The sequence below is a fragment of the Gastrolobium bilobum genome, unplaced genomic scaffold (assembly GCF_033153095.1).
Source record: "Gastrolobium bilobum isolate Gb01-03AN ecotype WA unplaced genomic scaffold, APGP_CSIRO_Gbil_v1 utg8818, whole genome shotgun sequence".
In the NCBI taxonomy this organism is placed as follows: Eukaryota; Viridiplantae; Streptophyta; class Magnoliopsida; order Fabales; family Fabaceae; genus Gastrolobium; species Gastrolobium bilobum.
In genome coordinates, this window is record NW_026899407.1 from 28,187 (window position 1) to 48,687 (window position 20,501).

General features: G+C 35.9%; 1 protein-coding gene across 4 annotated transcripts in view; it reads right to left on the minus strand.

Annotated features, from left to right (window-relative positions):
• Window positions 1–7,599: 7,599 nt before the first annotated feature.
• LOC133290359 (nudix hydrolase 3) overlaps window positions 7,600–20,501 on the minus strand; it is a 62,489-nt gene continuing 49,587 nt past the window's right edge. For 3 of the 4 annotated variants that reach the window (XM_061488430.1, XM_061488431.1, XM_061488428.1), the window contains 4 exons: window positions 14,846–14,940; window positions 14,674–14,764; window positions 14,437–14,583; window positions 7,600–7,990 (listed from right to left, as the gene is read on the minus strand). In XM_061488430.1, the coding sequence (XP_061344414.1) occupies window positions 7,937–7,990; window positions 14,437–14,583; window positions 14,674–14,764; window positions 14,846–14,940 (387 nt within the window). In that variant the 3' untranslated portion in view covers window positions 7,600–7,936. Of the gene's footprint in view, window positions 7,991–10,611; window positions 10,911–14,436; window positions 14,584–14,673; window positions 14,765–14,845; window positions 14,941–20,501 lie in introns of those variants that run through there. The other variant, XM_061488429.1, reaches the window with a different exon arrangement.

Below are 20,501 nucleotides of genomic sequence, written 5' to 3' on the forward strand. Positions count from 1 at the left end.
AATGTCACACTATGTGCATCAAATAAACTCCTTCAAAATGCCATGCTCTCCATATGCACATCATCTCCAACTCATCCACTAAGCAGGCCTCTTGCCCGAAGCTCCTCCTTGCTCACTATAGCCTGAAATAATGTCCCCAAACGCGATGTGAGATATACAAATATATCTCAGTAAACCAAGGGTACTAGAGGATCACTCCACCCCATGGCTCACTCAATGTGTAACAAATAAAATAATGTAAAAATGCATAACATACAAAATCACAAACAACTGGGCACAAATTCAAGAACATCCACATAAGGATTCCGTCCAAGGACCCCATCATGTAACTCCTGAGAAGCTTCCTGGTGCCTCTCTCATGGATGAGACGACCCCATGACAAAACTCAACTGGAACTCCTCATGGGTCCTATCCAGCGGAAGTCCCACATTTGGATCATCCTGGTACCGTGTTGTGACTCGGCAAGTGCACCGATCGTGAAAGTAATAAAGTGTACCAGAGTACGAGATCGTTCCCACGAGGATCAGAATCTTCAAGCACTAGTTCGCTAATCGCGTTTTAGTTGGACAATCAAAAGTTGGGTTTGAGAGAATGGTTGTTCAAAGAACTTAAAATTAAAACAAGTAAAAGCATGCAATCAAGAAAATTCAGAATTTAAAGAATGAATGAAGATGATGTTTGATTAAGAATTTACAACAAGCGTAGTTAAGGTTTCGACTTTCCCCAATTTCCTCAATATGTTATGAATTAAACAGTCATGAATCCGTTTCTTAATATATTGCCAATCAATTCTAACTAAGTTAATTACGGCTTAATTCCTTGTTACCATAAATCTATGTAATCTTGAAAGAACTCCAGTTCCCCGATTATTCCCTAAGAAAACATGCATTAAGATCAAGAATTATAAGATTACATAATTACCCTATGCTTATTCCTAGATCACAAGGATTATGATAAATTATCAAGTCAGGGTTCATGCACCAACATCCCTATTGTCATACAATTCCCCAAAATCATTCTATAAGGAACAAACTCATAAAAAGCATTAAAAACAGATAATTTATTCAATTATAAAAAGACCAGAATTTGGAGACAATTTAATTCATAAACATAAAGATTCAATTACATAAAAGACTACTCTAGCATGCTGAATTGAAAAGAAATAATAAAGAAAAGAGAACCCCAAGCCTCCATTGGTGTGATGTTGACTTGGTTCCTCAGTGTTCCAGCGCTCCGCAACAGGATTCCTCCCTTGGGTCTCTGTGTAATTCCTTGGTGTGTCTGTGAATTGGTGTCTTGGTATTGACCCCAAGCTCTGTATTTATAGCTTTTTGGAGTTGTATTCTTCATTAAATATCCAATGTATCCATATCGGATTTCTGATTGATTTCATCTTTGTTTCCTTTTTGCAATTGATATCTTGGAGATTGATTGACGATTTTGAGCTTTGAATCCTCGTTGTGATCTTCCATCACATCTTCTTATTGGAGTTATATCTTATCTCAATCAAGGTTGTTGTGTTTCCTCTTTGTATCTTATAGAATCCGCTGCATATCTTGATCAAATCTTTCCTGGAGTTTAGCTTTGGTCGTGCATGGACGTTTTAGCGTGCTGTTTGTGCGCTAAAACGTGCTTATAGTGTATTCTTGTCTGCCTCCAAGCGTTTTGGCGTCCAGTAGCACGCCAAAACGTGCTCTTCGAAGTGTTTTAGTTGCTTCAGGAGCGTTTTGGCGTGCTATGTGGACGCCAAAACGCTCTCCTCCAGGGAGTAATGGTTGTTTTCTTCCTTTTGTGCATTTAAACATGATTCATGGACGCCAAAATGTCCTCCTTCAGCTGGTACACACTTGGAATCTTTCTTTCTTGTGACTTCAACTCATCTTGTTGTATTCCTTTGGTTCCAAGACCATAATAAGTGTCAAAAACCCTTGAAAATAAGAATTATGACAACATGTTAGCAAGATATTCAATTAATGTGACTTTACAGTGTAAAACCCTAATTTCCATGCAATTCATGATATATATTAAACATAATTAAGCCTAAAAATATGGTAAACTAAGGGTTTATCACATCACTCCCAGAGTTGACCTCACAGCAAAACCCGACCGAAATCCCCAAAGGATATCTCCAACAGAAGTCCAAACCAACACACATCTACTGGCCAGAGATCACAAAATTTAACACACCACATGCTCCAAGCATGTCACACAATCAAGCAATAATGCATGAACATACATATTCACACAATGTCAAAAGGCACAAAATCCAACCACAACCTTCCACTAGGTGAGGTGGAGCACACAAGGGATTGAAACCCAAGTTCCAAAGGTTTACCTCAAGTCCAAAGCAACGCTCTCCAACGTATGCTCTAAGTTTAATCCTCCTCTATTGGTTCCGTGAGGGGCAACCTATATGATCAAACCCAATGACCATCAAACAATTGCAACAATCAATCAATTACAACAATCAATCAATTTCACAAGAATTTTAACCAATTTAAAGCCACTTAGGCCCAATGGTCGTTTCCCTTTTTAATTCAACTACCTTTACTACTTGAATCATCAAAGTAATTCACTAACCCACCAATTATACGCTAAATCATCAACCATTGCCTAAACCATAATTTCACATCACTTTTCCTTCTAAACACCGATGGTTCGAATTCTTCAATGAATCACATACCAAGGTTTTCAATTCATTTCAACACTTCTACACATCATATCATCCTACAATTAATTCATACCAACAACCAACCATTAATTCCCAACCATCACATTCATGATTACAACCAACAGTTTCATCATTTTCCACCAAATTTTCACTAAGTTACAAAATTATACATCACCATTTAACACTACACAACATCCATTACACAATTTCACAATACTAAAACCAATCAAATTTCACAAATTCATGGCATCATCAAAAATTTCCATCAAGTTATCATAACTTTTCATCAATAATTTTTATTGCATTTATAGCTCTAACACTTCATTCTAAGACATATTTATCTAATACACATTTTCCACTTGAGCTCTCTAACTACATCAATCACACAAAATGCCTCTAGGGCTCATGAATTAAATCAACAAATCCAACCAATAAAATGGGAAGAAACTTACCCAATATCAAGGCCTAAGACTCCTCCACATCATACTAAACCATTGGAGCTCCAAACAATTCCATGAACACAAATCTACACCAAAGGGCCGCGGGTTTGGGGGGGATTTTCTCAAAATCTAGTAGGTTTCAAGAGTCAAGACTACCACCAATGTGTTTGGGAGGTGATTTCCAACAAATTTTAAGTCAAACTTTACTTGATTTGGTACTTGGATGATTAAGTTAGGAGAGAAAGAAAGCTGGGAAGATTTTTGGCCATGGAAGGGGCTAGGCGCGGGTTTGGAGAGAGAAAGGGAGAGGGAAGATGAACATGAATAGCAATTGACCATGTGGCTTAAGTGATTTAAGTTGGGTGGGTCTCACCGCCACCTCACGCGATTTCAAACTAATTTAAAACTCCCGCTTAATCCACTACACGTCCGTAAATTCATAACCTATTTAGAAACTCTAATTTTTAACATTAACCATTGTCCTTTAATTATCCTTGATCAGATGAATCCAGAGTTTTCCGATCGTTCGGAGAAACTGCAGTTTTAAGCTGTTACGCGCGCGTAGGCACGTTTCCTCAAACTTACTAATTTCTGTCAATTTTCATCAGAAATCATATTTCCTAGTCATATACACCATTTATAACTTGTATTCAAACCTAGAGCTCAAAACTCAATTAGCACGTTTTACGGTGCAATCATATCGCGATATTTTTACCCGGTAAAAACATTATTCATCAATTTTTCTGAAACTTGCCTATCCATTCAATTTTTCGTTCTGAATCCATTTCCAGGGTTATTTTTATCATTTGAGATCTCCTACTCAATTTTACCTTCCTAGGGTTGCGTGTTTGGCTAATTACCGTTTTACCCTTCCTTTGTATTTTGACCTGATTTTTCAGGATTTTCACTAATTCTTCCCTTTAATCCTCATTTAATATATTAATATATGATTTAGAAATACGAGGTGTTATAGTTTTCAAATTCTCTCGTATCTCCATATCATCCGATATCACCACTACTCATCCGAAACATACTTTCACGGCTGAGAGTTTACTCCGATTGATCATTTCATCCTCACTAGTCAAGTTATCTTATATGCAGAACACACAATTTATTTTTAGAAAGTGCACTTACTAATTAACCTTTGGTACCATCAATATTCAAATTCATTTTTCATTGAAAAATGTGAATTCAAAATTCAAATGAATAGGCATTGTATAATAGTATAAATCAATCACCATAATCATTACGATTCAAAATATTGTCATCAGTTATCATTCTTTTTCAAAATAATAAGCCCCAATTTAATATATGTTTTCCCACAAAACAAAGGCCATACCATGGACAATTAATAAGATGTCTTTCACGAAAGCTTCCAAAAAGTTTATATATATATATATATATATATATATATATATATATATATATATATTTATATATATATAGGCTTTAATATTTCTACACTGAATGTACATTTACTCCCAAAATGACATTATTTTGAGTTAAAAAAAAAAAGACTATTATAAGCCTGAAATAAATTATAATTACAAAAATATCTTGATTTCCTCCCAAAACTAGGGGTGTGCATGGAGCGGTTCATAACCGGTTTTAACAAAAACCGAACTGAACCGGTTTTAAATAGTTGGGTTTTCAAATGGAACCGATTTTTTTCTTTTAAAACCGATTTTTAATTTTTTAAACCAATTTTAAATCAAAACCGGTTATGAACCATAAACCGGTTATGAAGTTCAAAACTGATTTTTTAACAAATTCAAAATTGGTTTTTGATGAATTTTGCTATTTTTATAAGTAGTCGTTTGTTTATTTCAGTTATAGGTAGTTGACCAACTATTTCTTGCAAAAATCTTCATTGTTTTGGAACTCTCCGGACGAAATGATTCTTATAGAAATTGGTTCGCGTTGTTTTGAGAGTGATTGGTAGAAGAACAATTTAATTATTTTAAAATTATAAAAAAAAATTGCTCTTCGTTCTCTCAAGATTTATGTTACTAAGAGTTTCATTTGAATTGATGGATGAGGATATAGGTAGGGGTGTTCAAAATGTCCAAAAGAATTAAACCAATCCATAACCAAACTGCTCCACATTTTAAAAATCGGTTATTTTTAAAAATTGATTTCGTATGAAACTGTATTTTATTTTTAAACTGGTTATTTACCAAACCATAAAAATAATTAGTTATCCACAATCAAACTTCTCTACAATTAAAGAATAAATAAGTAAAACCGTTGTGAGTTGTCCTTTTAACGGCGCTGATTCATCATCTTTTTTTTTTGTGGAGGTTTCTGATTCATCATCTTAAACATCTCAGAGACGTTAAGCCAATTGATTAATTTTGTTGCCTTTTTCATTATGATTTTTTAACTTCATCTTTGTCATTTCAAAGCCTTCGCCTTGTCAAGCTGCGAGTTTACTTGGAGGCCTGTAAATGGTTATTTATTTTTTTTTGGAAAAAAAAAGTTGTTACACTACATAAGAAGTGCTTTCTTAGGATGCGACATTTCAATTTATGTGTAATTTTTTTTTAAATAAATATTTTTCTATTTGAGCTGCTTAACTTTTTCTGCTAGTTTATTGTTTGGAAGTTTGAGTCAATTGACTAATACAATAGGCATGATAAAAGATAATACTTATTTGTTCTTTAATTGTAAAGCAGTTTGATTATGGATAACCATGGATAACCAATTATTTTTATGGTTTGGTAAATAACTAGTTTATAAAATAAAATGCAGTTTCATATGAAACCGATTTTTAAAAATAACCGATTTTTAAAATGTAGAGTAGTTTGGTTATGGATTGGTTTGGTTCTTTTGGACATTTTGAACACCCCTACCCAAAACGACATTATTTTGGGCTCAATGTAGATAAGTTATCTACATTCACTCCCAAAACGACATCATTTTGAGTTGAAAAATAAAAAAAATTATAATAAAAAAGACTATTATAACCCGAAAATAAATTTTAATTACAAAAATATCTTGATTTCCTCTATAAAACGACATTATTTTGGGCTCAATGTAGATAAGTTATCTACATTGATTGTAGGATAGACGAATCCATATATATATATATATATATATATATATATATATATATATATATATGGTTAGGATCATTGTACACCAGTGTAAGTTACACTCTCAATCTTGATCGTGGATCCCACTTATATCTAAGGGTTGTAATTTTTTAGTAATGTGAGTCATTGGATACAAGTTGATCAATGCTCAAGATTGAGTGTAAGACTTATAACTTTTACACCGGTATAAGAATATCCTGCCCCATATATATATATATATATATATATATATATATATATATATATATATATATATACATACAGAGAGAGAGAGAGAGAGAGAGAGAGAGAGAGGTAGGATCCTTTGACACCGGTGTCAAATTTTGATTTTGACACCTCATCTGAGAGCCGTTAGATAAAAAAAAAATCAACAACTCTAATTTGCAAGCATGTGACACCATTGATCTTTTTTGGAACGACTCTCAGATGAGGTGTCAAAATTAAAATTTGACACCGGTGTCAAAGGATCCTACCTCATATATATAGGGAAAAATATTTCTACAACCACTTTAGATAATGTTGTCTCCAGCTACCCCTTTTTCACTAAGTACGACCGGTCGTACTTAGTTATAACAATAAAGCTGTACTTTTTTTTCTCTTTCCTCGGACATTGTCGGCTGACGTGGCGAAGAGAGAAAATGCAATTTTAATGTACGACCGGTCATACTTAGTGAAAAAGGGTAGCTACAGACAACCTTATCTAAAGTGGCTGCAGAAATGTTTTCCCGATATATATATGGGTTCGCTTTTTCTGCAGTTACTGCAGATGAATTATCTGCAGTAAGCCAATACGACGTCGTCTTGGACGGAAATCATGGTGTTTTTGGAATTTTAATTTATTTTAGAGTTATAATAATCTTTATATTTATAATTCTTTAAGATTTCAATACCAAAACGAGGTCATTTTGGGAATAAATGCAGATAACTTCTCTGCATTAACTGCGGAAACATTTTTCCCTATATATATATATATATATGTATGTATGTATGTATGTATGTATGTATGTATGTATGTATGAATGTGTATATATATATATATATATATATATATATATATAATATATATAAATAAGTTATTCTACTTATCACTTTTTTTGTCTACCATCCTCCAACACTGTTAGATTAGAATCTCAAGAAGAGAGAAAAAGATAACATTTAGTTAAGATTATGATCTAATGATATTTTAAAGTGATAGGCAAAGATAGGTAGAAAAACTGATAGGTAGAATAACTTATCTCACACACATACATATATCTTTTCTAAAAATGTCTTTCACCGCTAATCATTTATTCATTCTCGATGCAATAAAATATACAATCCACTTTTATGATGTCGATGCATTAATATACGTATATAACCATTTTATCAACGTATGCATCACGCATTTGTATCATATGGACACTTATACCAGTCAAACCATTATCAAATTTTTTTGAGAAACAACAAAAGGCCGTTGCATCGATACAATTCGAGCTTAGCATTTGAGCCAATCATTATTAAGCACATAACCTTATAATTTAAGAACTAAGACAAGGAATAAAACTCCTCCCTAAGACAATGACTGTTTTCCTTTTGAATCAATCGAAGGAGAACAGAAACATCGTAGAGAAACAAGTATTCCAAGTACCAGCTAGCACAAAGAAATGACATATCGATTGAATAAATTTTTCCTGGCCGACGCATAGATGATGGGCAAGTATGGAATATTTTGCACCTTGGTTCTCTTGCCTTCATAGCAAAATTTTGTTGGCAATGGGAAAGGAAGGAGCTACATCAACCGGCACCTAGGGTACACACAACACAACATGCCCAGACAATTAGTTTTTGAAATAATTTAAATCACAGTCTGTATGCAAGAGCATTGTCTTGGGAGACTTGAGATATGAAACATTTATCCTACGGAACACGAGTTTTGACATATATGTAAGCATATAAGTAGAATTAAGATTCGCTCAAAAGAGTTACAATTTAAACACATTATTATTCAGTGACTTGCAAAAGAGTATGTGAAGAATGAGTGTAAGAATGTTCAGCTATCATTACTCAAGGAAACATCTTTTTCTTTTAAACTTTAACATTGATTGGTGTTCTTAGAGAGACGGGTAACATGCACACACTAAGAACATTTTTTAATTGGAATCTTTGATAAAACAAATTTACGAGATTGTAAAAAGAATTTGAAAAGTAGGATTGTATTATGTGAAAATTGTATACAATTGTACGAGAGTTTTCTATTTAAAGAGAATAAATAATCTAATGGGTTAAACCCAAAGAAGATTCTAGAATACAACTCTCTATTTAAAATAAAATATTATTATTTACAATACTCCCCCTCAAGCTGAAAAATAGATATTTATCTGTAAAGAACCAATTCAACCCAAAATCTTAAGATGTTGGGTGATGCCCTTTTTAATTATATTATTCTCCAATATGTCCCCTCACACTAGAGCCCACTGGGCTTAAAGGGTGGACAATGCACAGGCCCACCTACCTATGCTAAGAAAATTCCACAAGAGAAAGTGGAGAGCGGTGAGGATCGAACCCGGGACACAAAGCTCTGATACCATGTAAAGAACCAACTCAACCCAAAACCTTAAGGTGTTGGGTGATGACTTTTTTAATGATTTATATTATTCTCTAACATTATCATTTCCATCTTACTAGTAAGTTCTTGAAATCTATCATTAGGAAGACCATTAGTCAAGACATCAGTCAATTGACGACCAAAAGGAATATATGGAGTAGTGATCAGTCCACTCTCTACTTTCTCTTTGATGAAGTGGCGGTCAATCTTAATATGTTGAATCCGATCATGTTGAACTGGATTGTAGACTATACAGATAGCTAACTTATTATCACAAAGTAACTTCATAGGTCCTTCATATCTCACCTTGAGATCATCAAGAATAATTTTTAGCCATAATAATTCACAAATATCTTGAGCCATGGCCTGAAATTCTTCCTCTGCACTTGACCTAGCAACCACATTTTGCTTTTTTACTTTTCCGTGTTACTAGATTTCCACAGAGAAACATACAATAGCCCGAAGTAGACCGTCGGTCAATCACAGATCCAACATAATCAGCGTCCGTATAAACTTCTAAGGATAGGTTTCCTCTTCTCTGGAATAATAGTCCTCTGCCTGGTGTGCCTTTTAGATATTGGAGAATCCTGTCCACTGCTTGCAGGTGTTTTTCCCTCGGATCATGCACGAATTGACTAACAATACTAACTGCATAAGCTAGATCAGGTCTAGTATGAGCTAGATTATCAATCTTCCCACCATTCGTTGATACTGTCCTTTGTCAACTGGGGGACTCTCATTTTCACTTCTTAGTTTGTGATTATGTTCAATTGGAGTACTGGAAGGTTTACACCTAAGTTTTCATGCTTCTTTAAGCATATCAAGAACATACTTTCGTTGACAAATAAAGATCCCCTACTTTGAATGAGCAACCTTTGTCCTAAGAAAATATCTCAGTCGTCCAAGATCTTTAACTTCAAATTCAGCAGTCAGTCTTTCTAGTAGAGCACATTTCTCACCTATATCGTCCCGTTATAATAATGTCATCAGACAAGGAAAATCTCTACTAAGCCTTAGAACAATATTTATTCTTGAAAAGGCCTTCACTTTCTCTCTTTCCTCTCTTAATCACTGGAAGTAGATGGTGGGAACAATTGATCACTATTATATTAGTTTCTGTGAACTTGTGAGGAAGATGGAAACGAACAGAGGAAGATGGAAACGAACGCAAGGAAATTGCTTTTGGCTTCTCCTTTTCCGAAAAGTCAGAAATTGTAGCTTTAAAAAAAGCAGAACTTTTGCTTTTTTCTTAACTTCTGCTTTTTTAAAAAGTCAGCATCCAAACATCAAAACAAATTCTAGAAGGGCAAAAAAAAAGGAGATTTTGGAAGGCAAAAAGCCCATCCAAACAACCTCTTACATGGCCAAGGACTCGAGAAGGTAAGCAATTGATCAAATAGGCTATAGTTTAATATGGCTTCTCCCAAATAAGAGCTAGGAACAGATGTCTGAAACAGTAATGCTCTGGTTACTTCAAACAAGTGATGATTTTTTCTTTCAACAACCCCGTTTTGTTGAGGGGTATCTACATATGTGAGCTCAGGAATCATACCCTTATCTGAAATGAATTGTGATAGAGGCTGGTTGACGTACTCCATACCATTATCAGATCTTAATCACTTAATACTTTTACCAAAATGTGTCTTGATCATGTGATAAAATCGAATAAACAATTCTAGTATTTCTGACTTGTCTTTCTTCAAGAATATCCATGTCACCCGAGTGCAATCATCAATTAAAGAAACAAACCACCTAGCACCTGAAATAATGTGTATTTTAGAAGGGCCCCAAACATCAAAATGGACAAGAGTAAAGGGCTCCATACTTTTTATTGAACTTTAAGGAAAGGGCACACAATGGTGTTTCGCAAGCTCACAAACATCACAATGGAAGGAGTCAATTGACTGATCCAGAAACAAAGAAGGAAAAATTGACTTCAATAGGACAAATGACGGGTGCCCCAGGCACTTGTGATGAAGCCAAATCTGTGAGAATGAAGTAGACGGGTGATGACTCATCAATAATTGATTCGTGGTATCACTTGTAGCATGCTCTGGAATGAGATAGTACAACCCACCCTACTCCTTAGCAACTCCAACCGTCCTCTTCGTGGTGAAATCCTGAATAACACATAGGTAGGAAAAAAGGTGACAACACAATTCATGTCAATGGTATGCTTATAAGTGGAGATAAGATTGGTGGAGAGCTGAAGAACATAAAGAACATTTTTTAAAAGCAAGGAAGGTTGAACTTCAATGTTACCAAAACCCACAACTGATTTATGAGATCCATCAGCTACAACTATAGTATCGTTACGACTAGTACGATGATATGAAAGAAACAGATCAGCTAGAGAAGTCATATGATCAGTTGCACCAAAATCCATTATCCACGAATTTTTTAAATCAGTGCAAGAAGCAAGAAGAGATGTAGGGTGTGTGATACCAAACATAGCCAAAGAACAAGTGTCTTTTGTGTGTCCAAACCCCTTACAATGAATGCACGAACTTCCTTTGGACGAAAAAAAGATAAGAAGGCAACACAAAAAGAGTGTGAATAATTACCACATAAGCCTTTCAACGTCCCAAATAGTAACAAATAAGTCAGATCTGATCAAAGGAGGCTTGAGAGACTGAAAAAGATCCAATTTTTATGACAAGTAGAGGTCTCTCAACATCCCAAATAACAACAAAATCAGATTTGATCAAATGAGGCGCGAGTGGCCAAAAAGATCCTATTTTTATTACGAGATCGAAGACCCACTATCGGAAAAGTGTCTGATCAAGGAGGTAAGAGCAGATCTGGAACCGGGGAGCCAAGGCGAGTCCAACCGAGGTGGTCTGAGGCCGATCGGAGTTGAAAAGGCACATGAATAGTATTGTTCCGGTAAAAAACAGTAGCGATTTGGGCTTTCTGGGGTTGTTTGGGTTGTTTTGTAACTAGGAAATGTCTGTGGATTGATAGATTTGGAAAAACGGAGTCAAACCGTGGTCTTCTCGGTCCAAAAGGTCCCCGAAAGAAATTTTCTGGTGGCGGCGAGAGGCAAACAAAAGGGTTCCTTTCTAAAGGCGACAGTTGCGGAAGCAGAGCACTCAGGATCGGGAGTTCTGACACCAACTTAAAAAAAAAAAAAAAAAAAAACTTAAAAAGTAGGATTGTATTATGTGAAAATTGTGTATTACAACTGTACAAGAGCTCTCTATTTAAAGAAACTAAATGACCTAATCGATTAAACCCAAAGAAGATTCTAGAATATAACTCTCTATTTAAAATAAAATAATATTATTATTTACAACAGTAATGGTAGAAACAAGACCATGTCTTATACGTATTTTGTAATTTCATTTTCGGATTGTTTTTCAGTTTCTCCCATATACTTCTCGTAGTCAAGATAGGCATGGCTATGATATGCTTATTATACAACAATGGTCAATTATATTTGAACTGTTAAATGGCAAATTGACATTGTTTCCGTATCTAAGTGTAGCATATAAACAAACGATCATAAGCTGGATGAAAACATATATGGACGACTTCAGCTTTAGGTACCTTACAGCTGGATATTAGACGCTAAGTGAGATGCACAAATATATTTAGGGAAAACTTCAAAAATCCTCCTGTAAGTTTTTTCATAATCACTTACCCCTTTTTCCAAAAAATTTAATCATGTACACTCTTACTTAAATTTTTTTTATCTCTTACCTCCCTAACTTGATTTTCCATTCAAGTTAAAGTTAACGGAGTTAATTTTTAAAAAAATATCAAAACTACCCTTAAAACAAAAAGAAGGAATTAACCCTTAATGCCAAAACTACCCCAAAATACTATGCAGACGAATAATCCGATCACAATAATAGAAATTAGACCGACGCATTTGCAATTGCAATAACTTGAATCTATTTGAAAGGGAAAGAGGAAATTGAAGTCATAATTAATCAGAGCCAGCTCATTTGTGGCATTAAAATTAATCTCATATCTAAACAGTCTAGACTATCGTAAAAGTCTGAAGAAATATATATATATATATATATATATATATATTAATTTGAATTTACAGTAAATCTCAATGACCAAATAGTGAACACTGAAAGTATGTCACAATTTTCAAATCAAATACACAAATTAAAAAAAAAAAAAAAACACCACTGCATACAAGGGACATCATACAATTATTGTAATATTTCTTCAAACTACATGCAGCAGTTAAACGTAGAAACTTCACAACAAAAACACAACAATGGCTTTTATTTTCCTAGACATAATGCATGATTTCAATATTTGGAATAGCCATTTTAACTCAATTCAATCTGTTGCATATTTTTGTGTAAAGAACCTTGGGATACACCACCCCAAAAGCTAGCTCAAAGGGTGGGAGTGTCTAAGATCTTATAAACTCCACATTAGTTGCACATACAACCAATGTGGGACTATATATCTCAACACGCCCCCTCACACGAGAGCCCATTGGGCTTGAAGAGTGGACAATGTAAAGAACCACTTCAACCCAATACCTTAAGGTGTTGGGTGAGGGTCTCTAACACACCCCTCACGCAAGAGCCCTTTGGGCTAGAAGCGTGGATATTGCACATGCCCAATTTTTGGTTTACCTTTTGTGCTTCTATTTTAATTCCACTTTAAAGTGGGGGGCGGTGAGGATCGAACTTGTGACCTTGTAGTCACTCAAGCTCTGATACCATGTAAAGAACCTTGGGATACACCACCCCAAAAGCTAGCTCAAAGGGTGGGAGTGTCTAAGATCTTATAAACTCCACATTAGTTGCACATACAACCAATGTGGGACTATATATCTCAACATTTTGTGATCTGACCCTGTGTGCCAGTTAGTGGGCTAAGGTTGCCCATCTTGATCATCGCATTACCAAAATCTAGTCTGAAGAGTAATGGGTTTGTGGCATACTCTAAAACTTTTTGATTCGTGGAACCATCATTGAAGAGTTGTTGGTCAGAGTGAAAAAGACCCTTTTTGTTAACAAAATTCTTGTAGTAAGCACTGGCAAAAAATTCCTTGTTGCAGTGTGTGTTATCTCTTGCTAGCAATAAGGTGTTTAGTTAGTATTAAGGGAATTCTTTTTCTTTTTTTTGTTTTAAGGATAGTTTTGGTATTTTTTTTTAAATTAACTCCGTTAACTTTAACTTGGATGGAAAATCAAATTAGGGGGTATGTGATAAAAAAGTTTTAAGTAGGGGTGTAAATGATTAATTTTTTTGGGGAGGAGGTAAGTGATTATGAAGAAACTTATAGGGGTTTTTTGAAGTTTTCCCATATATTTAATAATTCAAAATGTTTTTCAATTTAAATTCCAAAAAGTGTAAAGATAAGCTATAGGCTTCAAGAGTATTGAAAACGTGTCATAAGCTAGCGAGATACTAAAAATATTTTAATAATTCAAAACGATCTTCCATTGAAAATCGAAAAAGTATTAAAAAGGTACAGGCGTCGTGATTTCTGAAAAGGTGGGTGATAAGTAAATGTTAGTTTAGACAACTAATTGGGATTTTGTATTGTGAAAAACTGAACTCGTTCATTATGTTCAAAATTCAAACCAAGTCTTACTAGGTACTAGAATGTACGCATCACCTTATCAGAACAGAATTTAACAGAATACTATGGCCTAAGATTTATACCTGAATATTCTCCAACTTTTTCAAAGCAACTTTCAGTGGTTCTGTCATCACACTGTATTTTTGGAGAAGCAAACCAGCAGCCTCTTTATCACCTTTGGCTTGTATGGTGAGTATCTCCCTGCTCATGCTTTCAACTGCACCTTCAATCTTGAGGAAGAAAAATATAATTAATATCACCCATCTTAAACTCAAGACAGAGGGACGGAGGTAGAGACAGAGGTTTTGAAGGAATAATACCTTGGAAAAATCAACAGAAACTGTGTCTTCAGAATGCAACACAAAGGCTCCTTTCTCATATAACCAGTTGAACTGCAATGCTTGTCCTTTTCTGTCAATTTGCAGTGGAATTAGAAGCGAAATGAAAATAATAAAAACCAGACGAAAGAAAAATGTATAGCTAGCAGCGCACCCATGGGCTTCCTCTAAACCAAAACGTACTGAGCGGAAGCATCCAGCTAGGAAAGAAACATACATGGACTTTAATAAACCTTCGGAAAGCAAGTCCTGGTAAAATCATAGAGACAAACAATGACATTGGCATCATTTGTAAGCCACAAAACAATGAATTGTCTATAAAATGTATGGAGAAGTCAAACATAAAAGATAACATAGAAACTACACAGTTATTAATTGTTGAAGACACTTCAAAAGCACAGACCAGAATATATCATGTGTGAAACATAGCTATATGCAATGTTAACAAAATGTAGTAATTTTTTATCAAGTTGCTCAAGAGTTGTGTAAGTTGGTGTTGTGAAAAATATAGAGTTTGTCCTCGCAAGTCCAAACTTAGAAGTTTATTATTGTCATGAATCAAGTAACCCAAAAGTTTAAATTGTTATGTCAAGACACATTAATAGTTTTCTATAATATATCTGTTGAAAATAATTATATTGTAATTATTTATTTTTCATTCTAGAATCTGCTTTGGGCTTAGCCCATTAGGTCATTCAGCCTCTATAAATAGAGAACTCTTGTACATTTATAATTTTTCACATAATACAATCCTACTTTTCAAGTCCTGAGGGCTATGCTTCCGCAGCTTCCGCCTTTAGATCGAAATCCTATTTGTTAGCCTCTCGCTGCCACTAGCCGCCATTGGAAAAATTTTCCCAAGACCTTTTGGACCAAGAGGACCACTGTTTGACTCCTTTTTCCAGATCTATCAATCTACGGACGTTTCCAGCAATGGGTCTTTGATCTCGTCATAAAAATCGGATCTTTTTCGCCACTCGCGCCTCCTTTGATCAGATCTAATTTTTTTGTTGCTGTTCGGGACGTTCAGAGGCTTCTACAACATCGTCTGGTTGTGAGTTTGTGTGTTTTTTTGCCTCAAATTGCAGATTTTTTGGCCTTTTCTGGTTCCTCTTTTTGCAAATCTAGTAATTTTGCTTCTGTTTGGACTAAACTTGAAGTTGTTTTGCTGTTTGGGCTCTCTGGAGATTTTTTTTTTGACTTCATCGATAATTACCCACTTCTTTTGGGTTGTTCTCTTTGATCTGTTTTATTTGTCCATAGGACGTTGGTGCACCTATTGTAAGAGTGTTGGACACACAAGAGACATGTGTTTTCGCTTTTATGGGAAGTGTGATAATGTTACTCCATATGTAAATATTCAGCAAAGGGAGTTGGAGCAGCTTAAGGCCGCTATTGATACTTTGCAGCTACTATTGATTACTCCATATGATAATCATATGATTTGTCTTGCTGAGTCTATTCTTTCTTATCATCATGCTGTTGGTAATCATACTATAGCCGTAGCCAATGGATCCCATAAATCAGTTATTGTTTCTGGTAACATTCAAATTTAACCTTCCTTGTTTCTTAAAAATATTCTTTATGTTCCTCAGCTTTCCATTAATCTTATCTCAACTCAAAAGCTTACAACTGATTTGAATTGTTCTATCACCTTTTTCCCTTCTCATTGTGTTATTCAAGATCTTACCACGAGGAAGACAATTGGAGTTGCTGAGGAGCAAAGTGGGTTGTATTATCTTCTTCCAGAACATGCTACAAATGATACCAAATTCATCTATTGATGACACGTCATCCTTCTACGACAGAGTCAATGATTTGACTTGAAAAAGGGTATTCTAATATATTATAGAATTGTAAATAATCTGTACAAAGGGTTCTCTATTTATAGAGAATACTTGACCTAATTTTAACCTAATGGGCTTGGCCCAATACAACAAATAAATGACTAAATAATAACTAAATAATTATTATTTACAACACTCCCCCTCAAGCTGAGGAATAGATATTTATCATTCCCAGCTTGCTAGTAAGTTCTTGAAATCTGTCTGAAGGAAGCCCCTTTGTTAATAGATCAGCTAATTGACGCCCAGTGGGAATGTATGGAGTGATAATCAACCCGCTATCAAGTTTCTCTTTGATGAAATGGCGGTCAACCTCAATATGTTTAGTCCGATCATGTTGAACTGGATTATGAGCTATACAAATAGCGGAATTATTATCACATAGCAGCTTCATAGGTCCTTCACATTTTATTTTGAGATCATCAAGTACAATTTTCAGCCACAGTAACTCACAAATGCCTTGAGCCATAGCTCGAAATTCAGCTTCTGCACTTGATCTGGCAACCACATCTTGTTTCTTACTTCTCCATGTCACCAAGTTACCGTAAAGAAACATGCAATAACCAGTGGTAGAACGACGGTCAGTCACGGATCCAGCATAATCAGCATCTGTGTAGACTTCTAAAGATAGATTGTCATCACGTCGGAATAACAATCCTTTACCAGGAGTACCTTTAAGATACTGAAGAATTCTCTCTACTGCCTGCATGTGTTTTTCTTTTGGATCGTGCATAAACTGACTGACAACACTAACAGCATAAGCTAGGTCTGGTCTAGTATGGGCCAGATATATTAATTTCCCAACTAGCCGTTGATATTGTCCTTTATCAACTGGAAGATTCTCTTCTTCATAGCCCATCTTGTGATTCTGCTCAATAAGAGTATTAGAGGGTTTACACCCGAGCTTTCCTGCTTCTTTGAGAAGATCAAGAACATATTTCCTCTGGCTGATAAAAATTCCTTTGCTTGAATGAGCTACTTCTATCCCTAGGAAATATCTCAGTTTCGCAAGGTCTTTATTTCAAACTCAGAGGCAAGCCGTGTTTGCAGAATCTGTCTCTCCACAAAATAATCACCTGTGATAATAATATCATCAACATATACAAAGAGCACAGTAAGCTTCCCATTTTGGGAGTGCTTGAAGAAAAGAGTGTGATCTCCTTGGCTCTGTTTGTATCCTAAGGTCATCATAACCTTAGTAAATCTTCCAAACCAAGCACGAGGTGACTGCTTCAATCCATACAAGGCCTTTTTTAATCTACAAACTTTATTTTCCCCTTCACAGAATCAAAACCAGGCGGGATTTCCATGTAGACTTCTTCTTCTAACTCACCATTGAGGAAAGCATTTTTCACATCAAATTGATTTATATCCCAATTGTAATGGGCAGCAAGGGATAACAAGATTCTCACTGTATTCATCTTTGCAACTGGAGCAAAGGTTTCTTCATAATCAATGCCATAGGTTTGAGTGTAACCTTTGGCCACTAATCGAGCCTTATATCTCTCAAGAGTGCCATCAGAATTATATTTCAGGGCATAAACCCATCTGCACCCTAATGCTTTCTTTCCGTTGGGTCTATCAATAACCTCCCATGTTTTATTTTTCTCCAAAGCATTCATCTCCTCTTGCATGGCTTGAGCCCAATTCCTATCTTTCAAGGCTTCATGTACTGATTTTGGGATTGCAATAGAATCTAGTGCTGAAACAAAGCTTTTGTGCTGCACAGAAAGATTAGCAGAGGAAACAAAGTGGGAGATAGGGTATTGAGTACAAGAGGGACAGGAGGAACAAGTTTTCTTGTGACAAGATCTTTTTCTTTTTCTAAGAGCAATAGGTAAGTCATCAGAAGTAGAAGCAATGGGTAAGTCATTAGAGATATCAGAAGAAATAGACAAATCATGAGAGGAAATAATATTAGAATCAGAAACAGGAGATTCAGGAGACTCAGAAGAAATAGGAGATTCAAGACTTACCAGTGGTTCAGACGATTGAGGTTGCTGGTGAGACAGTATGGGTTGTATCTCAGGTGTATTTGAAGGTTCTGACACACCAGGAGCAGACACACTAGGAAGAGAGAAGATTGATCCAGACTCAAAGAAGGAAGGGGACGAGTCTTCTGAAGAACTATTCTCCCCCTGACGATGAGGACCCAGGAAATAAGATTCAGATTCTTGAAAGGTGACATCCATAGAAACAAAAAAATTTCGACTTGGTGGATGATAACACTTGTACCCTTTTTTATAAGGGTTATAACCAAGGAAGACATACTTAAGAGCCCTAGGATCCAACTTACTCCGATGTTGTTTATGAACATGGACAAAGGCAACACATCCAAACACTCTTGGTGGAAGGCTCTGCAATATGGGAACAGAAGGAAAGAAGGAAGTCATGGAATGAATAGGACTGATATTGTTAAGGACCTGTGAAGGTAAACGGTTGATCAAAAAAGTTGCAGCTAATACTGCTTCTCCCCAATAAGAACGAGGAACAGATGTCTGGAAAAGTAGTGCTCTAGCAACTTCAAGAAGGTGACGATTTTTCCTTTCAGCAACCCCGTTTTGTTGAGGGGTATCAACACATGTGAGCTCATGAATCATACCTCTGTCTGAAATGAATTGTGACAGTCGTTGATCGACGTACTCAGTACCATTATCAGATCTGAGTCTTTTAATACCCTTATCAAACTGAGTCTCAACCATGTGATGAAACCGAATAAATATCTCTGGTACTTCAGACTTGTCTTTCATCAAGTATATCCATGTTATCCGAGTACAGTCGTCAATAAAAGACACAAACCACCTTGCACCTGAAACACTGTGCACTTTAGAAGGGCCCCAAACATCAGAATGGATAAGAGAAAAAGGTTCCCTGCTTTTAATAGTGCTAGAAGGAAATGACACTCGATGGTGTTTTGCAAATTCACAAACATCACAATGAAAGGTCTCAACCGACTTATTGAGAAACAGAGAGGGGAACATAGACTTCAAAAGACTAAATGGTGGATGCCCCAGACGCTTGTGATGGAGCCAAATCATAGACTCTGCAGTAGAAGGATGACGTGTCATTAATAACTGATTTTTGCTAGCATGGTCTGGAAGGAGATGATACAACCCATCCTGTTCATTAGCAACTCCAATTGTGTTCTTCGTGGTAAGATCCTGAATAAGACAATGAGAAGGAAAAAATGTGATAGAACAATTCAAATCAGTTGTAAGTTTTTGAGAGGAGATAAGATTAGTAGAAAGCTGAGGAACATAAAGAACATTTTTAAGAAACAAGGAAGGTTGAATTTGAATGTTACCAGAACCAATAACTGATTTATGGGATCCATCAGCTACGGATATAGTATGACTACCAACAGTAGGATGATAAGAACAAAACAACTCAGTACGACAAGCCATATGATCAGTTGCACCAGAATCCAAAATCCACGAGATTTAAAATCAGTGCAAGAAGCAAGAAGAGATATAGAACGTGTGCTCTTACCAGATAAGATCGAAGAACTATCATGCTCGGCCATTCTTTAACAAAAAAAGTTAACAACCAGCGATAAAATCAACCAAACAGAATATCAAATGACCTCTGATCAGAAAAATAATTACAGATCCAGACAGAAGACAAGAAGACGAGAAGAATAATGGTGGTCCGGTCCAAAAACACGGCCGCACGCGCCTCCACGAGCCGGAGAAAGGAGCTGCGCGTGGGATTCACTCGCCGGGAAAGGGGCGGCGCGTGAGAGCGCGTGGAGGGGCTTCGCCGGCTGAGATTTTTCTGGTGTGATCGTCCGGTGAGCGCGCACCTGTCTGTGGGTGGTCGCGGTTGAAAAGTCGCCGGAAAGTGGTCCAAACGGTGAAGACAGATCTGATTGGAGGCGGTCGGAGGTGTTTCGGTCGTTTGTGGCGGAGGAACAGTGTGTAGAATGATAGATCGGAGGAAAAATAAGGTCAACAATGGTCCCCTTGG